This window comes from Dreissena polymorpha, chromosome 6 (genome assembly GCF_020536995.1).
Source record: "Dreissena polymorpha isolate Duluth1 chromosome 6, UMN_Dpol_1.0, whole genome shotgun sequence".
Classification (NCBI taxonomy): Eukaryota; Metazoa; Mollusca; class Bivalvia; order Myida; family Dreissenidae; genus Dreissena; species Dreissena polymorpha.
Window position 1 is genome coordinate 56,762,228 of NC_068360.1, and position 27,929 is coordinate 56,790,156.

Genomic DNA, 27,929 nt, shown 5'->3' on the forward strand with positions numbered 1-27,929 from the left:
CATGCGAAAAAAGAGGTGAAAGGCGAACATCAATCGGCTCATATAAATATTTTCGTTGATCAACGAAATAATGCAAACCGTTTACCCCATATACTTAAAGTGCTTTTTGTTCACACTGGCGCTATGGATAACACATATTTCAATATATATTGCACAGTGAATAATGTATAGCATCCGCCCTGCGACCGGGGAGCTCCCGAGGTTGGTCCCTACCTAAAGATCATTCGCGTTGTATTTCGAACTACGTCAAGTACTGGTTTTAGCCAGAAAGTGGACCTGAGAGTGTCTAGCCACGTCCAAGCTAATCGAGCTGAACTAAACATGTTTGAAGATTAACTTAGACCTCCTTGTTGTGTCAGATCCTTAAGATTATCTGAGTCTTGTTCTGAGAAAACTGGGCATATTGCATGTGCGTAAAGTGTCGTCCCAGATTAGCCTGTGCAATCCGCAAAGGCTAATCAGGAACGACACTTTACGTTTTTATGACTTTTTTCGTTTACATTATGTCTCTTCTTAGCAAGAAACCAATTAAGGCGGAATGTGTCGTCCCTGATTAGCCTGTGCGGACTGCACAGGCTAATCTGGGACGAACCTTTACGCACATGTATTAAGCCCAGTTTTCTCAGAGCGCGGCTTATTGTGCCACTCTCGGATCCATTTCCTGGGTAGAACCAGTACCTGCATTAGGTGTCTTACAGAGATCATTCAAACATTCACTGAAAAGGGATTTATTTTACAAGGTCACGACCTTACGGCAGTCACTATGGTATAGTTGAATCGAGACGCAGCTTATCAACAATTCACGACATATTGATATTACGCGAGTATAAGTAATTCCTGAAAGGGCGCGCAACATTATATATACTTATCCGCTGATTTATTTCAGCATCGGAAAGGGACATGTTCACAAATTTTCGTTTTTTTATGTCGTTATATTTATTTGATAAAAACTTTTAATCAGGAAAAAAACTTACCAATAAAAATTAATTATAAAATGAAATAAAAAAGTGAATATATTTCCCTTCACCGGGATTCGAGTCTTGAACCTTTGTGGATAAAATCTTACGCGCTTCCACTTGGCTATTTGATCTGTCGAGTGTAATATAATATCTTAAGTTCTAGTTTAGAAATAAAAACCCTACTTTCGTTATATTGTTGTAAAGCGTTACAAACGTTTTATTGTTTATCTAATTGATGCCCAGGCGTTTGTGCCTTGTTTACAAAGCTACGCTCATGTAGCTTTCAATTCTTATAAAGCACGTTTAAAAACCTCAAACAGTCCTGTTTCCAATAAAAAAATGTTCCTTTCGGGGTTTGAACTCTTGACCTCCTAACCAAAAGACAAGCGCCTTTTAACCATTCAAATCTCCTCGTTGAAGTCTGCGGGATTCATTGTAATGATCAACTGCATGCCATTAATTTTAACGAAACCAGTTTTGTAGTTTCTCTAACTATTCTATAGAAACGAATGTGTTGTGCATTTCTGTTGTTTATCAACTATAAGTCGATGTATTGGTTTGCTATCGGATGTTCGTCATGAGTGAGTTGATCTATAGGTTTGCATTGCATTGCTTTGTCAACAAGTTCAGTTGTTCGTAAGATGCGAGTTAATTAATAAGTTTGTTATTCAATTGTTCATCAACAATTATTGTGGATATTGGTTTGCATTTCAGTTGTTAATGAACAATAAGTTTTGATTTTGGTTTTCATATCAATTGTTTATCAAACATCAGTTTTGATATTGGTTTGCATTTATAATTGATAATGTAGTACTTCATTTATTTCGCCTTAACACGCATACAACGCTTACAAAATGTATTTCAAAACAAGCAGTGGGTGTATGATTTGTATTTTAGTTGTTCATAAACAATACGTTTGGCTATTGGTTTGTATTTCAGTTGTTCATCAAACATCAGTTTGGATATTGGTTTGTATTTTAGTTTTTCATCAAACATTAGTTTGGATATTGGTTTGTATTTCAGTTGTTCATCAACCATCAGTTTGGATATTGGTTTATATTTTAGTTGTTCATCAAACATTAGTTTGGATATTGGTTTGTATTTCAGTTGTTCATCAAACATCAGTTTGGATATTGGTTTGTATTTCAGTTGTTCATCATTAGTTTGGATATTGGTTTGTATTTCAGTTGTTCATCAAACTTTTGTTTGGATATTGGTTTGTATTTCAGTTGTTCATCAAACATTAGTTTGGATATTGGTTTGTATTTCAGTTGTTCATCAAACATTAGTTTGGATATTGGTTTGTATTTCAGTTGTTCATCAAACATTAGTTTGGATATTGGTTTTAATTTTAGTTGTTCATCAAACATTAGTTTGGATATTGGTTTGTATTTCAGTTGTTCATCAAACATCAGTTTGGATATTGGTTTGTATTTCAGTTGTTCATCATTAGTTTGGATATTGGTTTGTTTTTCAGTTGTTCATCAAACATCATTTTGGATATTGGTTTGTATTTCAGTTGTTCATCAACCATCAGTTTGGATATTGGTTTGTATTTCAGTTGTTCATCAAACATTAGTTTGGATATTGGTTTGTATTTCAGTTGTTCATCAACAATGAATGGGTGAACAGCCAGAGCGGGAGAACGTTCCCCACCCTCAACCCGTGCACGGGCAAGGAGATATGTCAGGTGCAGGAGGCGGACAAGGTTCGTTTCTGTGTTTTTTTTATTACGTTTTGCCTTAAATTAATCACCCTTAAATTTAAGCGATTTGCAATCAGACTTTGAATGCATTTTTAATATTTTGCTAACTATGATGATGTGATCTGCACACTATTATTTTCGTGTTTCATTACGTAGCCTAAACGATATAATAGGTAAGACTAGACTGAGTTTGCTTCAGCTTTTACTCCTTTTTTCATTCATGCCATATGTCCTGTGTACTTCATGTAAATGTATTATTTTAGAATGTTTTTTTTAGGCGGATGTTGATCTTGCTGTGAAAGCTGCCCGTGCTGCATTTCGTCGTGGCTCCCCCTGGAGGAAACTGGACGCTTCTAAGAGGGGACAACTCATGAACAAGCTTGCAAGACTCATGAGAGATAATATCACATACATCGCTGTAAATATTTAAATATTTAATATTTTGTATCTGGGGTATTTGCAATAATTTTCAGTTTTAATATTTCAGTAGTTTGTTTTGTCATCTCAATTACAAGTTTTCAAATCTACTCCTTTATGATTAAACCGACTGTCCTGTAACTAATAAGTATGACGAATGGTATCATTTACATGTTTGACAATCTGCGCATATTGTATCTGATGGTGCCCTGAGCGTTTCTTATTTTTCAAGATTGTACACATTTATGTGCGAGTGGTATCGATAAGTTACCGTGTTTTCTGGTCCGTAGAGCCTGGAGACGCTGGACAACGGCAAGCCGTTTGGGGAGGCGTACGAGGACATCATCGCCTCGGCGGAGACTATCGAGTACTACGCCGGCTGGTGTGACAAGATACACGGCCAGACCATCCCCGTCGGTGAGATGAATTGTTAACACGATGAGTTGTAATATGCTTTAGTGAAATAAAATATGTTATGTTCTGTACTTGTTAAGCGGCAAATAAGCTAAATCTAGGCTTTGGTCCAGTTTTTTAATTGGTGCTGAGCCTTGATAATATACGCATGAGTAATGTAAACTGTTTTTCATCATTTTGATAGTAAAAAATAAATATGTTTCTTTAATCTTAATTTAACCTTGCAATGGGTTTTCGCATTGTTTTTGCTACAATATTCAGTTGGGTGTTTCTCAATTGTATGCATGCAAATGCAAAATGTACGCACATTTGTACATGCTTGTGCATGTTTAAACTCTTGACGGGTTTCCGCCTGTTTGCAGACGGCTCTTTCTTCACCTTCACCCGTCACGAGCCCGTTGGCGTCTGTGGAGCTATCATACCGGTAAGTAGACTCGACTCACCACCGGAACGGCACGCATTACTTCTTCTGCAAAAATTTGTAGCCGTGATACATTTATATATCATCCATATGGGTTAGCTCTTTCAATTAATATCGCATATTGTGTTAATTGAAACACAATTTCATGTATGTCTTGATATACATTTATATATCATCCAATTGGGTTGCCTCTTTCAATTTATATCGCATATTGTCTTTATTCAAACCGCTACCAATATTACAATTATTAACGCACCAGCATTGCCAAATAATAATAACAATTATATTGAGAGACATTCTTACTAATAAAAGTAGGTCATAATAAACGAGGATGAACACAAATCGTACCGGTCTTGTCCGAGTATAGCGATAAGACAGTGCAATGTGCTTTTCCGCTGAAAAATCAACCCATCGTTGGTTAACTCAATCTTTTAATGACAAGTACTGTAAAATCATTTTATTCATTTAACATAAATTTTCGATGATTTAGCGAGATGACCGATCTATGAATTTCAGACAAACACATCGGGAAATGTCCAAGGAAAAAGCTTGATACTTATCCTAAATCAGACATCCACGATTGTTTGTGTCCAGGAAACAGTTTTTTTAAACCACGAAATTAAATTCGTACGAATTTAAGTGATTTTGTAGTGTAGACTGATGAATATACTGAAATAATAAAAGAACACATCGTCAAGTGAAATATTTTCGCAAGGTCAACGAACGGCTGGCAGGTAAAATACCAAAATGACGGGTTTAAGGACATAACTTAAAAACTTTCCTAAAAAATGTGACAGTTAGTTTGACCCCTGCAGTGGAACTACCCGGTGCTGATGCTGGTGTGGAAAGTGGGACCGGCCCTGGCCTGCGGGAACACCCTGGTGCTCAAACCCGCCGAGCAGACGCCGCTGTCCGCCCTCTACATGGCCTCCCTTATCAAAGAGGTACTACCACGAATGAGGACATTATGGGCCGCGTTTTCGGAAATCCGGGCATAATGCATGTGCTTAAAGTGTTGTCCCGGATTAGCCTGTGCAATGGTTTTCGTTTAGACAAGACCTGATTTAAACGAAAGATACAATTACAGTGGAAAATGTTGTCCCTAATTAGCCCGTGCGCAGTGCACATACATACTTATCTTGGACGAAATTGGCATTCAGCCCTGTTTTCCCAGAGCACGGCTCGTATGATTGAAATAAAGATAAAAAGACAAAAACCGATCATGAAAATTAACATGATTGGAATAATCATGTTCATGGTGATAGTGATGGTGAAGATGATAATGATGGCGATGAATCTGATCGTGATGATCGATAAAGATAATTTGGACATAATAATAATTATTTTTATTATTGCAAAAATCCCCAAAGTAATACAATGCTTTTATGATTGCTTTGCCATGTTTAAGACAACACATGTATCTTTTTTCCGTTCCACAGGCTGGCTTCCCACCTGGCGTGGTGAACATTGTGCCTGGGTACGGTCCTACTGCCGGGGCCGCCATTGCAGAACACATGGACATCAATAAGGTGGCCTTCACTGGATCCACTGAGGTAAGAGGGCATTTTCGCCGAGGTTCGTTCCTACCTCGTTTGTCGTGTACTGACCAACTTTATTCAATAAATGTCGAGTGTTGTCCACTGCAAATTCCATAAAATTCGTGTTTTTCTCACCGGCAAAACATGCCCCATTTGTCTTGTATGTTGTACAGGTCATCCATCTTCCATAAGTGAATTGTTGTATAAATTATCAAATAGATCAAAATATATGAAAAACACACTTGGACATATAATGTTGAAACTAATAAACGAGTAAGGGGCGTTTTGCAAGCAAACGCACTGTTAAGAAAGTTCTCGGTTGCAAAGTTACCATTAAATTCTCTAACTGTTGCTGTATTTAATTCTCTAATTACATTTATCATTATAGACTTTACGTCATTTAAAGCACGTGAGTGGTAGCATAGATCATTTAGCTGCTTTTCTATTTAAGGTTGGTCATCTGGTCATGCAGGCCGCGGGTCGCACCAATCTGAAGAGAGTGTCACTGGAGCTGGGAGGAAAGAGTCCCTTCATTATATTTGAGGACTGCGACCGTAAGAACACTTTCTGAATTCAGGACTGCGACATTAAGAACAAGTTCTAAATTCAGGACTGCGACCGTTAGTACACGTCTTGAATTCCGGGCTGCGACCGTTAGACAACTTACTAAAGTCAGGACTGCGACCGTTAAAACACGTTTTTAATTCAGGGCTGCGACCGTTAGAACACGTTCTGAATTCGGGACTGCGACCGGAACAAAACTTTCTGAATTCTGCACTGCGACCTTACGAAAACTTCTGAACTTCTGGAATACTATCGTTATAACACTATCTGAACCTCAATCAGGAGAGCGACCGAAATACTACTTTCTGTAATAAGAACTGCAATCGTGAGATCACGTTCAGAAGTAATGACTGCGACCGTAAGATTACTTATTGAATTCATAACTTCGACCGTAAGAACTATTTCTAAATTCAGGGCTGCGACCGTAATACTATGTTCTGAATTGAGGACTACAATCGTAAGACATCTTAGAGAAATTATTACTGCGCCGGTAAGAATGCTTTCTGAATTCCGGACTGCGGCCCAAAAACACTTTAAAAATTCAGGACTTAGATTGTAACATTATTTAGGAAATCAGGCCTGCGACCATAGGAACACTGCATTGGCATATTTCCGAAATTTGTTGATAACCATCGTTTAAAACAGTATGTCGTCCGTTGAGCTCACGAATACCTAGTTAAGGCCAATCATCACAATAATCACACTGTTTGTATGCAAATGCGATGGTATATTGTGCACACCAACACTGTTATGAGAAACATAACATAGTATATTTAAAGAGCAATGCATGATGCATTGTGTTCGAACTGTGTGAACTTGGACGACCACCGCTTTAATTATAACGGTGATAAGAAATCAACCTTACATTCAGTCTTGATTGTAATCTTATTAAACAGGCGCCAATTATGAATTTATCGCACCATTATTCGTGTATTTGCCAATAAACCACACTAAAGATATAAAGTCTTTATGCTTATGAAAAATATCCCCATCTATTGTGTAAACCATAGCGTGGTCTATTTCTTCCAGTGGACCAGGCGGCGACGTTTGCCCACGCCGCGATAATGACGAACCACGGCCAGAACTGCGTGGCGGGGTCTCGAACCTTCGTCCAGGAGTCAATCTATGACGAGTTTGTTGCTAAGTGCAAGGCGCTCGCACAAAAAAGGGCCGTCGGTGACCCATTTGATAGCTCCGTCCAACAAGGCCCGCAGGTTGGGAAACCATATATACTTAGTTCTTCTGCAATTGTTTAAAAGATGGTTTATAGGTCGTTGTGATTCTTAATGTCGTGATAAACTGGTTGCTATTATTACGTTCATGTATACATAGTACGAATGAAACTAATTTCATTTTTTCAATGTATGTATCACGCATTGCTTGCTTTCCAGGTCTTGTTGCATCGCTGCTATTAAAAATGTCGTATTGGCGCTTTTATTTTGTTGTGCTGGCGTTTAAGAGGGATTGATATCGCATGCAGGCAAATTCCGTAAAACGACAAGTCATCGATTAATGCGACGAAATCGACATTTGGCATTCTGTTGTGTATGTGAAGTTTGTAGAAATTATCCACAGTACAAAACGCATATTATTTTGGAGAGCGCCTCTGCCTTCAGATCGACGAGGAGCAGTTGAACAAGATCCTGGGTCTGATAGAGTCTGGCAAGAAGCAGGGGGCAAGTCTACAGTGTGGAGGGGAAAGACATGGGGACACAGGGTACTTCGTCAAGCCCACCGTCTTCTCTGACGTCACTGACGACATGCGCATCGCTAAGGAGGAGGTATAACTATTAAGAAGACAGCGGGATTATAATGCTTTAACGCGAGTTTCCGCTCCATATATTGTTCAATATAACAAGTCCAACCTGACGTTGGGGTCACCTGAGAACAGTGGTATCTGCCAACAGCGCTCAGTCATTATCACCTGACCAAAATTATTGGATATTACACCTGAATATAACGGTCACATGACTATAGCGGTCGAGGGACAGTAATATTTACTCCTATAGTAATTTCCACCTGTGAACAGCGGTCACGAGGCAATCATTTCGAAGTGCGATAAGTAAACACTCAAATCAATTAAGCTGTTCTCTCTTTCCTTTGATGCATAGCGTCTTTTATGCGTCTATTTTGCGGCTTATGAATATGATTAAAAAGAAGCCATACGTTTTCTCTGATGTCACAGATGACATGCGCATCGCTAAGCGGAGTTTACCATTCATATAAATAAACATAAACGTTAATCATATTAACAAGAGGGCCATGATGACCCTAAAGCGTCTAAATCTAAGTTAAATTGTTACTTCTATTGTCAAAAATATGACTTGTAGACAAGTCTTTTTATCCACTTGACACAAATTCAAACCTTCATATGGATAGTTTTTTGATAAACATAAACATGCGGTCTCTAAAGTGGAATCACCGTTTTTCTAAGATTTGACCTTGCGACCTAGTTTTGAACGCACATAAACCAGATATTTTAACTCGTCCTAGATATTCAATATTTTTAGATTAATATCCTGGTCGAGTTGAACTATTGACGAAGTCTTAAAAGCCACTTGAAGCAAAGAAATAAAACTTGCTATAGGCATTTTCATGATAAACATTATGACTAAGTGGAAATTAGATTTATTAATACCTTTGGCTTCATTTGTTTTTGTGTAAGAAGTTACACGGAAACCATGACAACACTCGACTCAATTTTGAAATTAATAAAAAAGCACTCCGACAAGTTTCATGAATATTGATTCAAATTGGGTCCTCTAGATTGGTAACACGCTAAACATTAACAATGCCAACATCACGACATACGACGCCTCAAAAGCTCGTGCTTAGTTAACCTAATCCTGAATTTGAATACAAAGTAATACAAACCATTCAACCAAGAGGGCCATACTGGTCCTGAAGCTTTCAACGTATACCAGTTAAGGAAGACTTGACCTGATGACCTCAATTTTGATCCTACTTGTCCCAGATTCAACGATGACCTTGTTTTTGTCTACATATACTTTATATGTTTCATTAAGGTTTTTCTAAGATTTACCTGGTGACCTAGTTTTTTAAACGCACGTGACTCGATTCGAACTTGGCCTTGAGATTGTCAACATTAACAGTCTGATCAAGTTTCATAAAATATTATCATAACAGTGAATAAATTGAAACAGTGGCCTATTGAGGAATAACAAGGTTATTATAAGAGTTTTTCCCGTTTTTGTACGCAAGTGATTCAGATTCGAACTCGGGTCATATATATTTAAAGATAAACATATTGACAAAGTTTCATAAAGATTAACTCATAAATGTAGTCTCTAGAATGGTGACTTTCTAATATTTTGCCATTGCGACCTAGTTTTTGACCCACTTATAAGCCAGATTCAAACTCGGCCTAGATATTGTTGAGGTAAACTACGGGCGACACTCGACGGGCATTAGACTTCGTGCTAAGGTGAGCTAAACTGGTTAAATTGCCGTCAAAACGAGAAGAAAGACATTCATTCTTAATATAAATGGCAAGTTCCTTCAAATACGATCGTACGCTTATATTCTAATACATAAATCATGAAAAAATCATATTGATAGTAAACAACTTATATATTGTATAAATTCAAAGAAAGTTTCAGACTACCGCCCCAGAAGTGAGTATCTTACAGGTTTTAGTTCAGTAGACCGCTTGATTAAACGATTCCCGTCTGTTTTTGTCAGATATTTGGTCCGGTGCAGTCAATTCTGAAGTTCAAGGACGCCGACGAGGTCTTACAGCGCGCAAACAATACCTCATACGGTCTGGCCGCTGGCGTAATGACACGTGATATCAGCAAGGCATTGATGATGTCACAGAACCTCGAGGCGGGAAGCGTGTGGTAAAGAAACTTGGTTTATCGAACAGTATTGCACTAATTTCAATTAAATGTGTTGTTTATTAAGGCGTTTTAGCACTCCCTTACGACAATTTAAAAGTTGCCGAAACAAATCCCCAAACTACTGAGCGTTCGCGAAAAAGAAACAGTCACACCATGGTAGTGTGAATGAATATGACGCTTCCTGTGTACATGCGTTTCTTTTAATGAAATCCTCTGTAAAAGAAACATTGATTGTTAAAACTCCGATTGAGATGGTCAGTTAATACATTCGACTAATGCACCCCTATGAAGGTAATCATCAGGTACAGGATGGTAAGAGTACATATGTACTGGTACGTGATGTGTTATTCCTTAATAGGATAATCGTTGAATACCGTTCAAGCTAAATATGAGGTCGAGAAATGTATTGATTTTTAAACGTTTATTTCTTGGAAAAAAGTTTCCGCAAAACATAAATTGGTGTAAACTAAACGGTGGATCATATGTCATACGTGTTACAAAATTCTAAAAAGCATCATTACGATGAACTTTTTATACGACTTTTTCAGGGTGAACTGTTACGATATCGTGAAGCCGCAGACTCCGTTTGGAGGATTCAAAATGAGCGGACAGAGGAGAGAACTGTAAGTTAAGTCACAATCGTTTACTTGTATATACTTATTTCATTTTGAGCAAAAGTTAAAATACAAATATTCATTATTTTTCTTAGGCAAAAGTTGTATGTTTTCAGTGCTTTGATCCACCTTTGTTTAGTGCATTTAATTCAATATAGACATATTATTCGCTTTAATACAAAACTGTAAGCAGCTGAACAGACTTTATTGTTTCTTCCTTTCAGTGGCGAATACGCCCTGCAAGAGTACACAGAGGTGAAAACGGTAAGAACTGTATTTAGAGCATTTCAGTAACGTTGAAAGTAAAAAAAGATGCGAATACAGTCATTGAAATAAGCTACTTTGTCAATAAAGTAATCGTATCGAGTATATTTGGAATTAAATTCATTATACGACCACAACTATCAATAATAATTAATATATAAGTAAGAATCTGAGAATTATTTGGCAGCACAATTGTAAGATCATTTCAACCACTATAATATGGCACCTTACTGGCAATATGCAGTAATCGCTTAACGTTCAATAAACGACGACTTGGAGTACTGATGCGAAGGGATTAAAACGCGAAGATTTCTTCGGCCGATTAATAACGATAATGCTATAATATTGCACCTTACTGGCAATATGCAGCTATCGCTTAACGTTCAATAAACGACGACTTGGAGTTCTGATGCGAAGGGAATAAAACGCGAAGATTTGTTCGACCGATTAATAACGATAATGCTATAAAAAAATTCTATATTAATCCCATATATGCCTAGTGGATTCTTCCATCCTTCTAAATTGGATCAATTTATTTCCAACATTAGGGATGTCTAGTATATTTATTTCTATATTAAGAATATTTCTTACAGAAATTCCTTTCAGCAAACAGCGAAGACCCAGATGAGACGCCGCACTTTGCGGCGTCTCATCTGGGTCTACGCTGTTTGCCAGAGCCTTTTTTCTAGACGCTAGGCATAAAAGGGTTAACATGATTTGATAAATATTTTTCTGCAATTTTAAGATGAATCAGTTTAATACCTGATATGATAAAATTCGGGACTTATTTCTGCATTCTGCAATCTTTTCGAGTATTGTTATACGGCTAATTGTATTATTTTGTCTTTCAAAATCAACGTACATTGACATATAGTATATTTAAACATGTTCTGTTTGTTTCTCTCAGGTGACCATCAACTTTCCAGATAAATACACGTAATTAGGACTGCGGGTGACGTGATTCCACACCATCAACTTTCCAGATAAATACACGTAATTAGGACTGCGGGTGACGTGATTCCACACCGAGGCACAGCTGTTCATACTGCATCTATATGTTTTGAAATTTATAAACAGGATTCCTCTACGTTTATCCACATTGTAATCGACTGAACCCATTTAAGTATAAATATTGACGTTAAACGTGCCCGTGTTACATGAAATAAACGTGAGCGTTCATATCATCATCCTACATACAAAGTGCACTCTCTAAAAACCGACCTTTGTAAACCGGAATCCTCTGTAAACCGAACAGAGACTTTAACTGTATGGGGTTAAGATTTATTGTATAGTATAAAAGCATAGTCGATGTAGTACACGATGTAGATTTGTAATTTAGCAGTTTGATATATGCAAATAAAGCAACAAACATTATATCTTTACTGTACATATTTTACTTATGAGGTGTCGTGAAAGTAGCCGGGTGGCGTGTCTCAGGATACCTGTATATATGTATAGGTTGTGTAGTCTGGTACCCATGTGACGATATTGACATCGCGCTCTCGCAACGTACTATCGCAATCAGGGCTGCAGATAAGGCTTTAGTCCAAAGAGTATTTTACCGCCTGATATTATTGTTTATGGGATTTTACTCCTTTTTTCAGCCATACAGGGTATTTAGGAATGTTGAGGGGTATTTTCTATTTCCATAGAAACTGACATAGTTCATGACATTGTATTATTTGTTATTAATCATTGCAAACAGAATAAATGTTAAATGATGATATGAACAGACTTAAAATATTGAACTTACAACTGTGTTGTCTTTCTTGCATATAGTATTCAAGTAGTAGATGAACGTCATTTCACAATTAAGCTAAGTTATGGCACTGCTTGTGCAATTGAAAATAAAAAGTCGAATTGCCTGTGGTCTATATAAGTTAATTATAAAATTCATCTTTAAAAGTTAAAACTAAATTATTATTTTTTTATTCAATACAAAACATACAATGTAAATATGTGCATAAGCAAGAACAAAAGTGGTATAATATAACAGTAATAATGTCAAACACATATTATACATGATATGCTAGGATATACTGTTTTTTTTTGCTTTGGTTGCATGTGGTGTATGCTGTTATTTTTAAATGTTATAATCAATCCTATAGATAAGTTGCGTAGAGTTAGGTAGAAGACACCTATTATTTTAACAATTCTATAAGCATCATAAGATTTATCTCTATTGACGTAATGCAATATACAGTTACTTCCTGCAAGAGCCGCTGCTCGCTTGAAACGTCCCTTTTTCGAACCTAGAACACGATGGGCCGCCATTTAGAATACAATGTTCGTTTGATTGACTTACTTTTTATTCAATGGTTAACTTACACTTAACACTCATTTGGATTCTTGGTTTAACCGGTTACACAGTTAAATCGATTACAAATACCAAGATTTGTGTTGCGTAATGTTACGTACTAGGCCGATTTTAAAGCGTTTTTTATTATATTTTTCAATGCGTAAATACAAAGATGCGCATCTTATCTGGAGCTCTGATCGCAATCTTGCATGGTAATGCAAATGTGCGAGCATACCATCATGGTATGCTCGCACATTTGCATCGAATCCTCACAAGCTCGCAACGTGATTTCGCAATAACTATGTTCGAATTACATGGGCGAGAGCGCTAAAATGTCAAAGGGACGAAATAACGATACGACGTCGCGAAATTAAGTTGCAACATTTCGAGTATTCGACGTGATACAGCGAAACAGCGATGAGATATCAAGAGGTTAATATCGCAATATCTATAGTGGTCTCGTATATCGAATCAGTGGCGTAGCTGCTATTAGGCACAGCGGGCCCGCAGCGGGCCCGGGCCTACAATTTGTTTTTGAAACATGAACAAATATATAAATGCTTCGAAAAAAGCATTAAAATATTGACCCTGAGGGGGGTGAGTTGTTAGAAATCTGCAATTCATATTGACATTATCCTCAACCAATGGATTCTGGTCGTGTTCAAAGGACATATCTTCCAATTATCAACTTTACTTCTTTCTATGTGCATAGATTCTAGCTCGCTTCTTTTCACGTGACTTGGTGTTACAAGTTCACATAGATCTACATGTAGATCTTCTTGTCTCCCTTTCAGCACTACAGTAAGTTGTTATCGATTATCGTTGGATTTTTTAAGAAACATTCAGAATGATGTGTATGACCGCGGGAATTTAAAATGGAGCACTTGCCCTCGTATCCCGATCAGATTTAGGACTCCTACACATTCACAGAGAAACGGATGTTTCGATCGATGTAATCATCAACACATTTGCCTCGGTTTAGTGTAGAAATATTGATTTTATGTAGCTGATGCCCTTGTTAGAACAATTAGTGTAATATATCGACTATACGTAAGTTTTACACTCAACACGTCACGGAGCCCTTATAGACATGCAGACAGTATAATTGGAAAGAAATCCCATGGTTTGACTTGTGAATAAGTGGAGTGTTACACTTTTAAATGTTTCTCGGTTCCATATTGTTTAAAAGTTTCTCGGTTCCATAACGTTTTAAAATTTAGTTCTCTTGTATAAGATAAAACAGTACAATTTAGTTCTCTGGCATTGAGATAAAACTAGTAAAATATCAAAGAAAAACAGGCCAAAGTCGTTTCAGGGGGAGGACCCCCGTTTTAAAGTATCATATACAGGCCTACAGCTAAAAAATGCTAGCTACGACCCTGCGAATGGGCATAATATATTAACTCCTTCATACCGAATTCCTGTTGCATATGCAAAAACATGTCATATCATCGCTGTAGTGACCTTTAATAAAATGTCGCTGAATGGTGCACATATTCACGCAATCAGTATATCCTGGCATTATTTATAAGACGTTCATATAAATTAAAATTAAAATGAATTGACATATCCCTAGATAAAAATAACTTATTTCATTATAAATCGAAATATTGGAACAAGTTGGAAAACTTGATTATTAAAGGAGTATAATTCCGATTTTCTTTTTTTTGCTCAGGTCACAAAGACGATTGCTTTGATTTGAATTGCATGTGTTATGGTTGACAAATAATGCATGCCTGTTAAGATTTGAATAGTCACAATGATAGGCCAACAATAATCGAATTGATAAACCTTTTGTTGTAAACACTTAAGCTGGTATTGTTTACGACGCACAATTTATGATAGTGTCAAGAGCGGATACTTTGCCTCAATGGTATAAAATAAAATACACTGACTTTTACACAATATGCGTTGAGAATACAAAAATTAACTCTACTAAAAAGTCTAACGTCCTACTAATATTCAAGAGAATTTGTCACTGAGTGTCGTATTTATAAAAAAAACAAACACATTACACGTTGAATGAAAGAAAAACTTTACCTCCAGGGAGATAACTACTGCAATGAAAATCCTTTCAGTTTCTGGAGGATTATCTGTTTGCTACTTGTTTTTTTTTAAATTTATTGAGAATTATTGCAATTGTCTATAAATAAGGCAAACAGAATAAATAATTAAACTATGTAAACATTTTCTACAAAACGTCATATTTTGCTGCCATCAGTCCAAGCCGAATTTATGCACAGCGTTCAAATTAACTCCGTGACAAAATTACGATGTATTCCATTCCTAACACACTTATAAGATCTATCCATTCGTCCTTACAGTATCTATTAATTTTCCGGTGTCTTTTGAAAAACGTTTCTTTTAAAGTCGATTTAGCGTTGATAACGTGATGTCGAGGTTAATGCTAACGTGTAACAGATGAAACAACAAGGATTATTTAAAGCAGCCCATTTTATTTCTCTGAAACAGTACCAGAACATATTCTGTTAATTATGTTAAAACAATCCATAAATCAATAAGCATGCACTGTTAATAATAGTTAACTCTACGTTTTGAAACAGTAAGTATTTTAATCAACTCCAAAATACATAACACAATAATAATAATGAGGATATAAACTAAGTAATAATATTTAATTATTTATTTTAGTATACGTGTAGTTTTAATGTTCATTATCATGTATTAATTAAGCTTTTCAATAGATAACACATAATTATTTACATGCCGATTAATCCAATAAAACTAACAATATATTATTGTACCCATGGAAATAAAATCCCAGTCAAACGAATATCAATCTAACTATAACTTGATTTAGCTAGTAAACAATAACAAGTTTCAAGTTTATATCTAAATTGTAAAAAAATCAAATAGATAGCAAAATCCTAACCTGAAACCGTACCAGAACACACTCTGGCAGTCGTTGGTGGTTCTTAAATGAGTCGCGTTCTGAGAAAACTGAGCTTAATGCATGTGCGTAAAGTGTCGTCCCAGATTAGCCTGTGCAGTCCGCAGGCTTATCAGGGACGGCACTTTCCGCTTTAATGGTATTTTTCGTTTAAAGGAAGTCTCTTTTTACCGAAAATCTAGTTTAAGCGGAAAGTGTCGTCCCTGATAAGCTTGTGCGGACTGCACAGGCTAATCTGGGACGGCAATTACGCACATGCATTCTGCCCAATTTTCTCAGAACACCACTCAAATGCTTTCAACTACAACCCAGCATGTTCTTGCTAGGCACGTGCTTATAGTTTTTTAGCTGATTTTTTCGTGAATAAATAGTCGGGTTAAACGAGCAATATTTGTTTGTTTCATGTTATATTTTGTAATGGAAAACGGGTTTACAATTATATCATTAATTATTTCATTCTGATTATATTTTTTAATAATTATAATTATTATTAAAATACAAATAATTTATAATATGTATTAAAACAAATGATATAATGGCTATTTTATTAGTCCCACACCTCTTCTAAAATTATAATTCATATTCTAATAAAATGGGTCGCTTTATTTTAAGATTACTTTTTAAATTCCTAATAGATATAGAGATATGACTTATTAAGTAGTGAATATGTAATTAAATATGTGAGGGTAATTGTACAGAGACACAATACGTGAAACTTGCCAAACAGTTACACAAACAAATGCACACAATACACGTAACAAACGCACACATGTGAATAACACTAGGGTCAACGGTTTGGAACCCGCAAAACGATGCTGGTTTTAACCGGTTTTTAGGAGATCCATAGCTCACATTGGACCCAGAATTATTAATTTAACATGTTAATGTAAATACAAATTCACCTCATAGCATTACGATTTAAATTAAATAGCAATATAATGTAAAATATTGCATTTCAATTACCATACAACTTTTTAATGGGTACAAACAGACCATAGCACGAGAACCGTAACTTATGAGGCACGATGAAATGAAACCAAAACGAGTATCAACTACATCTCGTCTTTACTAAAAAGCTTTAAAGACGTAGTATCATATAGTTTACCATTCAGATAATCGTGACAATATTGCAAGTGACAATATTGGAAGATTCCAATAATATACTATTAGAATAACTTACATTTTGTATTAAAATTACAATAATGACTATATTTGAACATGTAATAATAATAATAATAATAATAATAATAATAATAATAATAATAATAATAATATACTAAATATAAGCAAGTAAACTATAATTCATGTTAGAATACAATGAACATCCAGTATAAGAGTACACCATAATACAATACACGATTCAAACTATAATAGTAAAACAACATGTTGTCAACAGAAATTTCTCTAAATTTCAACATGGATGTTGACTTTTGATTATGTTATAGGATCCTATATTGTGAGTTTTTTTTTAATTTTAAAGAAATAAATTGCATCATTCAAATGGGCTTGATCATAAACTGGTTTTATTTTAATTAAGTCGCTTAAGGATTTTTGAAATTTTAATAGAAGATTCAGAACAATCAAACAAATAACATTTTTTAATGATTTACTCAAAAGATTTAACTCAAAAGATTGTGTATACAAGAAACAATAAACTGCGGAATAAAATGAGACGCTAAAGATAGTTGAACATCGTTCTGAAGAAGAAAAAGAAAAAGAAAACAAAACATCAGATTATAAATAAACTTATTTGTAACTCGCAGTTTTAATGCACACACGCACGCACGCGCCAAGCACGCACGCATGCAAGCACGCACACACGTGCGCGCACGCACGGACACACACATACAGTTTTATTTATGGATACAAGTTCAAAATGCTTACTTTTTATGATTATTCTTTAATTTAATTTATTCCCTTATTGTTATCCAATTTCGGTGGTATTAATTAGCTTTGTTTAAATTTTTGCAAAATTTATAAGTTTGAACTTTTTAGCAAATACGAAAACGAGAACAATACAAATTAAAGGTTTTCATGCAACAGGAAGTGCTAGGAACGAAATTTAATGCGGTATTCAGAGCATTGTAATTATAACATACATAACATGTATAATTCAAAATGAAATTTAACAAGATGAAAATGAAAGTTATATCTAGTATGCTGAAAATCATATATAATAATCAAGCAAGTTTCAATTTTAAACTTCAAATCAATCATATAAATCAAACAAAGGTCGTAGAGGCAGGCATTTCAAGTGACACGAAAAAGCAACACTTCCCTAGTGATAGTAGATTACATTCCTAAAATGTCAATAATACTGAGGAGAATTTGTTATGAGTTAAGCTGAGTTGATTTTAAAAATGAATTAGGATTCGTTCGATAAGAATTGTAATATAAAAATGAGTTTTTCAAATAAAGTACATTGTGATGTTTCTAGAACGAACATAAAACAATACTGACACTCTTCTTTTTAAATTTAAGTATTAAAACACGTTAAAATTGGATAAAAAAATGTCAATCTTATAATAACATGGACAAACATAATAAGGAAATATCAATGCATCCCCTTATATAAAAAAAAAGAGTAAAATGATCCTATGTAGTGATAATTGTGTTTTCTTTTTGTATGTTTTTAGTAATACATTTTATGATAAATTATCAGAAAAATAACAATATAGACATTTTGATGATGACTATCGCGTATTGACGTGGTTTGCCTTCCTGAAAAGACATTCATTTTAAAATGATACAAATAATACAATTTACAAATGTTTGTATGTTTTGAATAAAACGTACCATATCATGAAAAACTAATTGATATACGACTATATGCATCATTTATAAGGAAAGAAAAAACAAACAGTATTGATACAATAAGGCATGATAATGTTAGTTCAATAAAGCAATATAAATTCATATCGAGTTACTAATTTGTCTTTTTCCAAGAAATAGCTATTTGATGATAAGTAATTGAATTATATAAAAAAAGTTTTGAGTATATACAAAAGTACTACATCATGGGTTAATATAAATGAAAATAAAGCAAGAATCTTTGGTAATCACACTTAGGTAAACTTAACCGAAATGGTGCAATATACACAGCTTTAACAATAAGTTTGAACAAACTTATATCAAATCAATACTCTAGAAATAGTAAGTATAGGTCATTTTGCCACAAAACAGCAACATATTAACATATTTAGCATTAACATAGTATAGCTGGAAAACATTGATCTGACCCTAACCTTATATGCCAGAATATTGAAATGCTTATAACAAAGTAAAATTAGGATCCGTAAATGTTTCAGTTCCATTTGTTAAGATTCGTTCAACCAAATAATTAACCACATGTTAATTTATTGACTATTAACATTGTGACCCTGAAGAAGTCTTCACGAACAGTTGTTTAATTGAATTGTCGGACTTCGGAATTTTTTTGTGGTCCGAAGTTTTTTTTCTGAAGACTTTGTACTCCCTTATACGAAAGACTATTGTTAAATCATGAATTCCAAAACAAACATTAAATACCAAAAATGCCTTTTGTGCTGTTTTGTACTGTTTGGGCAATCGGTCACTTGCCTTAAAATAAATGACCAACTAATTGTTTATAATAAGAATTCAATACTGCTCCAGCAACGCAACTGGAGTTTCACTTCTTTATACTGATAAAAAAGAATTAATTTGAATGTAATGTCTACAATCATTTAAAGAACATCTTTTCAAATGAAATCGTGTGAACAAAATGACAGTAGAATTCAATGTTTAATATTTTGCATTTGATTTAGAAAAACAGGCACATGTATTCATGAATGTCAATCAGTATGACACTTTTCCTGTGATATTAAAACTAGTTCACATTACCGAATAGACATAGTTCACATAAACTAATAAGCATATGCATAGTGTGTATGTATGTGTGTATGGTTAATTAACATTTAGCCTTCAGTTGTGATCAATAATGTCTCGAATAATTTGAAATCCTGGATAGTCCATGACAAAAATGCCAAGGCAACCAATGTGATTTCTGACAAAATCATGCGCTATAGGATTTGCAGAACGTGCTAACTCCCGTGGGCAATCCGCTAACCATGTATAGCTTGTGAAAGTGATGTACATTTCTTTTCTATCCCTTACAGCTGAGAATGCGCTGTTTATGTTATCTTTAATGCCATCAATTTTTTGTTCTTTTGAGTCGGGTTCCCAGTTGTCACAGATGGACATTCCACATCCATACCTCATGATATGATCGTTTCCATCCATATCATAGTCTGCCAGAATAACCATCTTCCCTCTTGCTTCGCCAAGGGTTAGCATTGATGTTTTGAAAAATATATGATCCGAAAACCTCTCCAAGAAGGGAAACATCGCATCCCTAAACCCAAGTCCTTCTAAACTACTGTTTTCTTGTTTAATCCGTAAGATAATGCATTCACTTGGCTGAGTTTGAAGAAAGTTGACACAGCCGTTCAATGTATCCAACAGAGTACCAAGGTAATAGCCACCGTGATTGAGTAACATATCACCATTGGAAGCTTGACATCGAATGTCAAGAAATCTTATTCCCATATTCAGCTGAATGCCTAATGACCAACTCTGACACCAAACCCATAGTCCCTCTACTCCACTATAAGAACAAGTCATAGTATCATGTGTGCCAGGAATGGACAACTCTGAAAGAAACTTAGAATCAGATACTCTCTTCATCCAATCTGCGTTATGTCTTTCTGGACCCGGATCGTCGGTAGAGCACCAAAAATCAGGATCCTTGGCAATTACATTACCCATGACTGCAACATAAAAAATAAAGTTGATTATCATATTTTATTTGGTATGATGTTGTTTTCAGATTAAGTGCACAAGCGAAGGTCATTAAAAAATGGGTTTCAGTACTTAAAGGGACTTGATTACAGAAAGAGACATTTTTTGAAGTTTCACAGCACCATTTGAATGAAATACTAAAATCAAAGTAAGAAAAAGAATTTTGTTTGTAGCAGCACTCGAACCCACGCCATTCGGATTAAACGGCTGTTGCTAAAACATCTAGCATCACACTCGTATTATAGTGATTTTTTTATTTTCGCAATTTCAAGATAATTACCAATAGATGAAGCTGTATTTTCAGTATAAGTCTACGCTCTAGGCGATTTTTTTTGCTCGTTAATTCATAATGTTCTTTTTTGGAATCTTTGACAAAAAACGTAACAATTGTCAATTGAACATTCTGTGAACAAGTTCCTTAACAATTGAATTTTTCGAAAGTGTTGGTTCATATTGGTATTTAACCTCATCTTTAAATTTATTTGAAGCGTTTGAAACGTTAAATTAGAACATGGACGTACTTTTTGCAGTAGTTATATAATTAATAACCGCGCTCAAATAAACAATTAAAGCTATAACTTGTGAAAAAGGGACTTAACTTAAACTGTTTGTCAGTCAAGAAACTACCGCCACGAAATGGTAGTTTTGAAAGGCTTTTTAAAGCGGCTTAAATGATGTATGAAATGATTTAGGTAACTCTTAGATTGTACGTGATTATTAATCGAATAGACACGAGCTGCATCATTACCTATCAGTTTGTTTTGTTTGGTGTTTGAGGTTCCCTTGGACTGGTAGGTTTTGGATTCGCCACTCGTCTCAAACTCTCCACAATAATGGTGTCTTAGGTGTGGATTTCAGGACTTCTTCACTTGTAGCACGGGGCAGGGGAGCTGACAGCAATGTCAGGTAACTATCGTACATCAGGCATCAACCTCTGCAAAGCAAGACATAATCACCAGTTCAATAAGTAATATTGGCATTTTATTTAAAAGGAATATTATTTCTTATATATTTTTGTATTTCATACAATACCCTTAAACACTTATTTTCTCAACTCTAATCATTTAGAACTGCAGCAGCTAAAAAATATGTTTGTGTTAAAAAAATATAAAACAAATCATGAATCCGGTTATTGGTTCCCATGCTTATATGAACCATGGCCAAATAATATTATGTTGACAACCCGGATAATGGTTCCTTCGTTATTGTGAAAACCCAGACAATGTTTCCTGCATTATTTCGACAATTTGGTGATTGTTTGCACGTTATTTAAACTACTTGGACAATGGCTCCTGCATTATTTCGACAAGTAGATGATGGTTCCTACATTATTTTGACACCTCGAGGATTGGTGCTTACCTTATTGTCGCCCGGACATCAAAATAATGAACTTTATTGTCGACATATGACCATAATAAATTGACCATGCATTGAAATATATCAAAACATACTTGGCATGACTGTCCATGTATATAAGTAGATGCATCGTATACTGTTACCGTCAAAGTCAAACGCATATTAAATGTGAACAGTCAGACAACATATTTTTTATAAATAAAGATTGTAATACTGGAGGTCATAAGGCGTTCAACTGATACAATCAGAACGCTGAGAAAGTTCTGAACAGGTAGTGTTAACAATGTTCACCTATTACAAATAAGAAAAACTGACCCACCACATGTCAGCCATGTTCATGAAGGGACCAAAACCATGTTCAACCCCGGTAAGATAGAAAGAAAACAACCGAAATGTTATCCGGATGCCCATAACTTATTTAAGCCTCATCGTATCTGAATGAACAAGACCAGCTGACTCATTTTATCCATCAATGAGTTTAATTAAAATACTTATAATAGTTATAATAATAGTTTCTTAACATCTATGAAAGGAAAACTGCCTCATCAAATGGCTCTCATGTTTTATCAACGGACCGGAACTTGGCCGAGATATCATTAAAACAAATATTCTGATTTAATTGTGAATCGGGGGAAGGCCCGTAAAATATTCTGATTTAATTGTGAATCACGGGACAGGCCCGTAAAATATTTTGATTTAATTGTGAATCGCGCGACAGGCCCGTAAATTGGACTTCAATATTTTACGATCTCGAAAGATACTGAATGTATCTTATTAATTAGAATATTTTGTGGACTTGCTAATAAGCAGACTAAAATATCAATAAACATTTCATCGGACTTGTGTATGAATTGTCATCCCATCGGAATATGTTACACATATTTGTTTTGGTGACTGTGATCTATGATCGAATCGAAGTACTACCACAAGGGAGATCACGTACCGAAAAACGAAACAACACGAACAGACAAGATTGAAGTGAAGTAGCCACTTATGAAGATTACGGGCAAGGCAAAATAATAAATTCAATGATGTTTAGTTCAGTTTATTTATCATTTGCTAAAAGAAAAAACAAAGTGATGAAGATGGATCCAACAGCAGCAATAGAAACACCAACGATCTAACCAGCCTCGGTATGAGACTCATCATTCCGATCAGCAACGCAATGTGAGCTTCATTACAAAGATCAGAAACGCCAACAACATGAGAATCAAACTAAACAAACACAAGAACAGTCTGACTTCTTGGCGACAACAACAACTTATTGACAACAAAAAGAACAAAGCATTCGACGTGAACAACAACTTCGATGGGCCAAGGGAAGCGCATGACGTCACAGCCAAACACCAAGTTCGATGTTCTATGGACAACGCCTGACGTTCCAGCAGGGCATTCGACCAACTTCATTGGACATTTGAATCCCGCGCCTTTTTTTCTTGACAATCACATAACATGATTGTATTTTATAATTATGTGTCTACCACTTTACACACAGCTTAGGAATATAGCCGTCACGTTATTGTTGCATCAACAATATACTTTGTTAGTTCATAAATGCTTTGTTTTGGTAGATTGTAAATAACATAAAATATATAAAAAATCTTTTTTATGAAGAATGATTAGAATTAAAGATATGTTGGACAAAATGAAATAACCAAATGTTAAAGTCATCAGAACGCTAACAATGGGAAAAGTAACAGTACAATACCTAAATCAACACACCGTCGAGGTTGCAAAAATGAGCCTCTCATGATAGATATAAAAAATCACAGTCGTTTTGGTTTTGACTTGGATTACATAACGCAATCAAATGTATTGATAAATTGTTCAAACCATCTGTTAAAGCCATCGAAATATTCAGTCATTAACAACAAATAATAAAATATAAGTGACTGGGAAATTTACATTGATTGTGTTGATAAGTTTGTACTTCAAACACGAAGATGAGAGTGTTTATGTTATAAGATATTATACATACGGCATGGATCCCAAAGTATTATATTTAGTAGAACGTAGGTTTTTGTCGTTTTTAATATAAAATAGAGCAATGTTGTATCTACAGGAAGGAGTCTAGCTCGAGTTAAACTAGCATATACAGCGGATTCATTTTAATTGTGAATCGCGTGGCCGCCCGTCATATGTTAATAATTGGACTTGAATAATTTACGACCTTGAAAGTTACTGAATATATCTTATTAATTAGAATAATTTGTGGACTTGTCAATGCGAAGAATAAAATATCAATGAACATTGTATCGGACTTGTGTATGAATTGTCAGCCCATCGGACTATGTAACATGCTTAATAGCACTTTGTACACTATCCTCTTAGGTGGTTACACACAATAAGGCGTTGCATACACAAGTCAAGGGATTTGTATTGTTCTCGCAAATGTAAATAATTAACGATAACAATACGCACTTAATCATTAAACCGATATACCAGATTTCGTCAAATACTTCCTTTCTAAAGAGGTCTTTATCATGCAACCAATTACTCGTACTTGGTTACGAATGTTCTGAATATAGCAATTAAGGTTAGTTTGTATTTTGTTTATTGAAACCTTGTTTAAAGGTATACACAAAATGTTAATATCGTATGTAGTTTTAAAAGGTCCATATCAGTATGATATCAGGTATTGACATAATTCACAATTCTGATTTTCTGTCAAATTATTGTTAATGCTGTCTGGTTATCATCTTAGGCTTATAGTGCTGGGTTTTCGTTCCCAGGCTGACCGTGTAGCCAACGCTTATTTATGGTACCCGTAGATTTCAAACTAACGGCGGTATTTTGAAATATGTAAGAAGAAAGTGCTGTTGAGTATTCTTTGGCTATTTAGTGCTGCTAGTCAATAAATCAGGAAACTTTTTCTTTACTCTGCACTTATTTATGATAGAGAATGCTATGCTAGTTTTGAATACAGATAAGTTAAGTTAGCCAGGATTTTAAAACCTCAACCACGAGCCTCGCGCGTGGTCCACGTTTTCATGCCAAGAAAATTAGGTTACCATTATTCAATATTTATTTGGTACAGTCAAGTTACCATTACCGGATCAGTAAGCGTAATTAAGTTGTTCTGGTGAAAAGCAGTAAATGTTTTGAAACATCTTTTACACCAGTTTGATTTAATATTACCTTTGCTTACTGATTCAGCACATAGTCTTATTTTTAAACGCAGGCAAAATGTATTTTTGATACCTTTTATTCGCCGCAGAATTCATGCATTAACGGATCAGTTGTAGCCATAACGGATCACGTGACTGAAACCACTCAGGGGGGCATCTAACCCGCTATTAGAATTGTCGTAACATGAAATGTGTTGTTTACAACGACCAAGTTACATTGCCAGTTATAAATTATATTTATTTTTGTTATAAATTGTTTTCTATATGTGCTATTGTATCCACACTTTACGAATGGTATTCTTGTGTGAATTATCTGTTGAAAATCCTAAAACGATCGAAAAGATATGGGCATCTTATAAACCATGTACATTTTTTAAATCATATCTAACCATCGATATTGAACATGGACCATAATTAAAACATTAAGATTGTGATCATTTATTGAAAGAATCAACAAGATTTGCATATATTTTAATATAATATACACATGTTTTATCATTACGCATATTTTCACGCTTGATCCGTGATTGCCCTAAATCTGCATTTTATTTAAGGTGTTGCGCAATCTTAAACACGAATCAAAACTGAAATGGACGTTTGCAGGTAGAAAGACTACTAAATGGCCTTTAAATTAATGCGTAAACTTCTTTCTTTCAAACAGAGTAATAGCATGTGGCCGCGAAAAATGTTCAACCTCGATTTGGAAACGAGACGGAAGTCAACAAAGTCAAATATACATGTCTGCAAAACATACCGAAATGTTTGACAAAGAGTAGCTCCGATTACGACTCAATCAATGCATTTTAAAGAACAGGCCTTGAAGATGCTGTGTGTAAAATATCATCTAAAAGTGTCAACTATTTATCGCGATACGCAGTCTTGAACTTCAAAGTGATTCGCTATGGGACCCATAGGGTAATGATCCGGTAATGGTAACTTGACTGTATTCTATTTACCCAATCCATGTCTCATGCCTCTTTCGCCATTTCGAAAATATACGAAACAAAAAATTAAACTAAAATCTAATGACGTTGTGTAAATTAACACAGTTACTCGTATTTCCTTACATTGCGACCATTTCAACTCTTGAAGGAAGTATAATGATGACTTAAATCTTGTAACACAGTGCGATCTTAAAGGCAAGTAAGATAAACACAAAAGTAGTGTATTGATTGGAAAACCATGACCAAGCTCATTATACATACAGGCATTTAAATATCGAAATCTGTTTTTGCTATAATCTATTTCCCGCTCGTAATCACGTTTTACCGAAATTCCTTGTTCACATACTTTCGTCGAAATAAACCACAAATACGACATTTAACTCAAATCTACGGTTAAATGAAAAAATATTGAGAATTGTTGATATACACTCAAAAAAGAACATCATTATAACTTTCTGAAATCTCAACTCTAGCTTTTCAAAAAGACTGCAAAGTGATGTGTTAATGTATATTGTTATTTTAAGAATAATGATACAAATTTGACATATTTTGTCATTGTTACTGTGTTTAAACGTTTAATAGATTACCTGGTCCACTTTTCATGTTTTCTCTGAACCGCTGTCGATTTTTCCGCACATCCGTAGCTTTATCCGAGTACTGGGAGTGAAACCATAACCAGGTTCTAACCACGGCTTGACTGTTTACTCCTATTTATATGAGACATCTGCGTAAGCTTCGTGAATAATCACATGGGTTTTTACCATCTGTGTAATTTCGCGCATCACTATTCTCACATGATTCATTTCGATTGATATCATGTGGTTTGCATTGTTGTGTTAAGTGATTGACTTCGATATGATCACAGCGATTATTGTTAAACGTGCGAGAAAGTAAATTATTTTCCGTATAGAAACGAAAGTAATATTCGATGACATCTATTGTGACGGTTTTTCGTTTACCAGAGCTATAAGTGCTATACACAGTTATCACGTTTTTAGTAGAAGTGCAATGTTTTTAATTTGCATGTGGTCCCACTTGTTGTCTATCAATTATTTACGCCCAAACCACTTAATAGCGTAATTTAGCAAGCCTAAGCTATCCTGGGAAAATTAAAAGAAAATGATATACAGTATACAGATTTTTAGTGTGGAGTTTTCAAATCATGTCATATGATATTCATGGGTGATATTTGCTTTGGTTCAACTGTACCGCAAAAACGATACAATATTAATATATTGGTATGAATGTAGAGACACGTAGACGGAGTCGGGGGTTGCCGCAAAGGCTTCAAAGCATTTTCGAAAAGAATATATTTGAATTTAAAAATAATTACAAGCAAACTTGATAGCCAAGAGCGGTAGTTAAAATGTTTTTAGCAGATTTATCTGAATATGATTGGTCTTCGTAGAATCGTTGATTGAGGTCTGTAAAATGGTCGTTTTTTATATAGAAACAGAAGGGGCTACTTATCTATTTTTGAATATATTTTCTTCTCATACACTATTGTTGCTCAATGAAAAAGACTCACAATCCGACTAAGTGGTCTTCACATGTAACCATTCAATGTCCATGATAATTTACAAATTATCGTTTATTTACCAAAAGTAAATCATCTCAAATGCGAAAAGTGATAAGTGATTTATTTGAAGGTACGATCACGTCTTATAATGCTTTAATTGTGTCACTATGTGAACTGTAAAAAAGAGCTTTTTGATGT

The 27,929-nt window shown here is 35.0% G+C and overlaps 2 protein-coding genes and 1 long non-coding RNA gene across 5 annotated transcripts in view; 2 read left to right on the top strand and 1 right to left on the bottom strand.

Annotated features, from left to right (window-relative positions):
- LOC127833488 (aldehyde dehydrogenase, mitochondrial-like) overlaps positions 1-27,929 on the top strand; it is a 315,090-nt gene that overhangs the window by 84,629 nt on the left and 202,532 nt on the right. The window lies entirely within an intron of this gene.
- The window catches only part of LOC127833487 (aldehyde dehydrogenase 1A1-like), a 38,267-nt gene that overhangs the window by 3,109 nt on the left and 7,229 nt on the right, over positions 1-27,929 (top strand). Inside the window, exons 2-14 of one of the 2 annotated variants that reach the window (XM_052358765.1) lie at positions 2,563-2,667; positions 2,942-3,082; positions 3,372-3,498; positions 3,858-3,919; positions 4,732-4,860; positions 5,356-5,469; positions 5,906-6,008; positions 7,048-7,232; positions 7,635-7,799; positions 9,721-9,878; positions 10,427-10,501; positions 10,717-10,756; positions 11,664-12,130. In XM_052358765.1, the coding sequence (XP_052214725.1) occupies positions 2,563-2,667; positions 2,942-3,082; positions 3,372-3,498; positions 3,858-3,919; positions 4,732-4,860; positions 5,356-5,469; positions 5,906-6,008; positions 7,048-7,232; positions 7,635-7,799; positions 9,721-9,878; positions 10,427-10,501; positions 10,717-10,756; positions 11,664-11,696 (1,437 nt within the window). In that variant the 3' untranslated portion in view covers positions 11,697-12,130. Of the gene's footprint in view, positions 1-2,562; positions 2,668-2,941; positions 3,083-3,371; positions 3,499-3,857; positions 3,920-4,731; positions 4,861-5,355; positions 5,470-5,905; positions 6,009-7,047; positions 7,233-7,634; positions 7,800-9,720; positions 9,879-10,426; positions 10,502-10,716; positions 10,757-11,663; positions 12,131-27,929 lie in introns of those variants that run through there. The other variant, XM_052358764.1, reaches the window with a different exon arrangement.
- On the bottom strand, positions 19,716-26,999 carry LOC127833501 (uncharacterized). The gene is made up of 3 exons (XR_008027444.1): positions 26,800-26,999; positions 21,533-21,718; positions 19,716-20,753 (listed from the first exon to the last, which is right to left on the bottom strand). It is a non-coding gene; the product is annotated as an uncharacterized LOC127833501 (long non-coding RNA).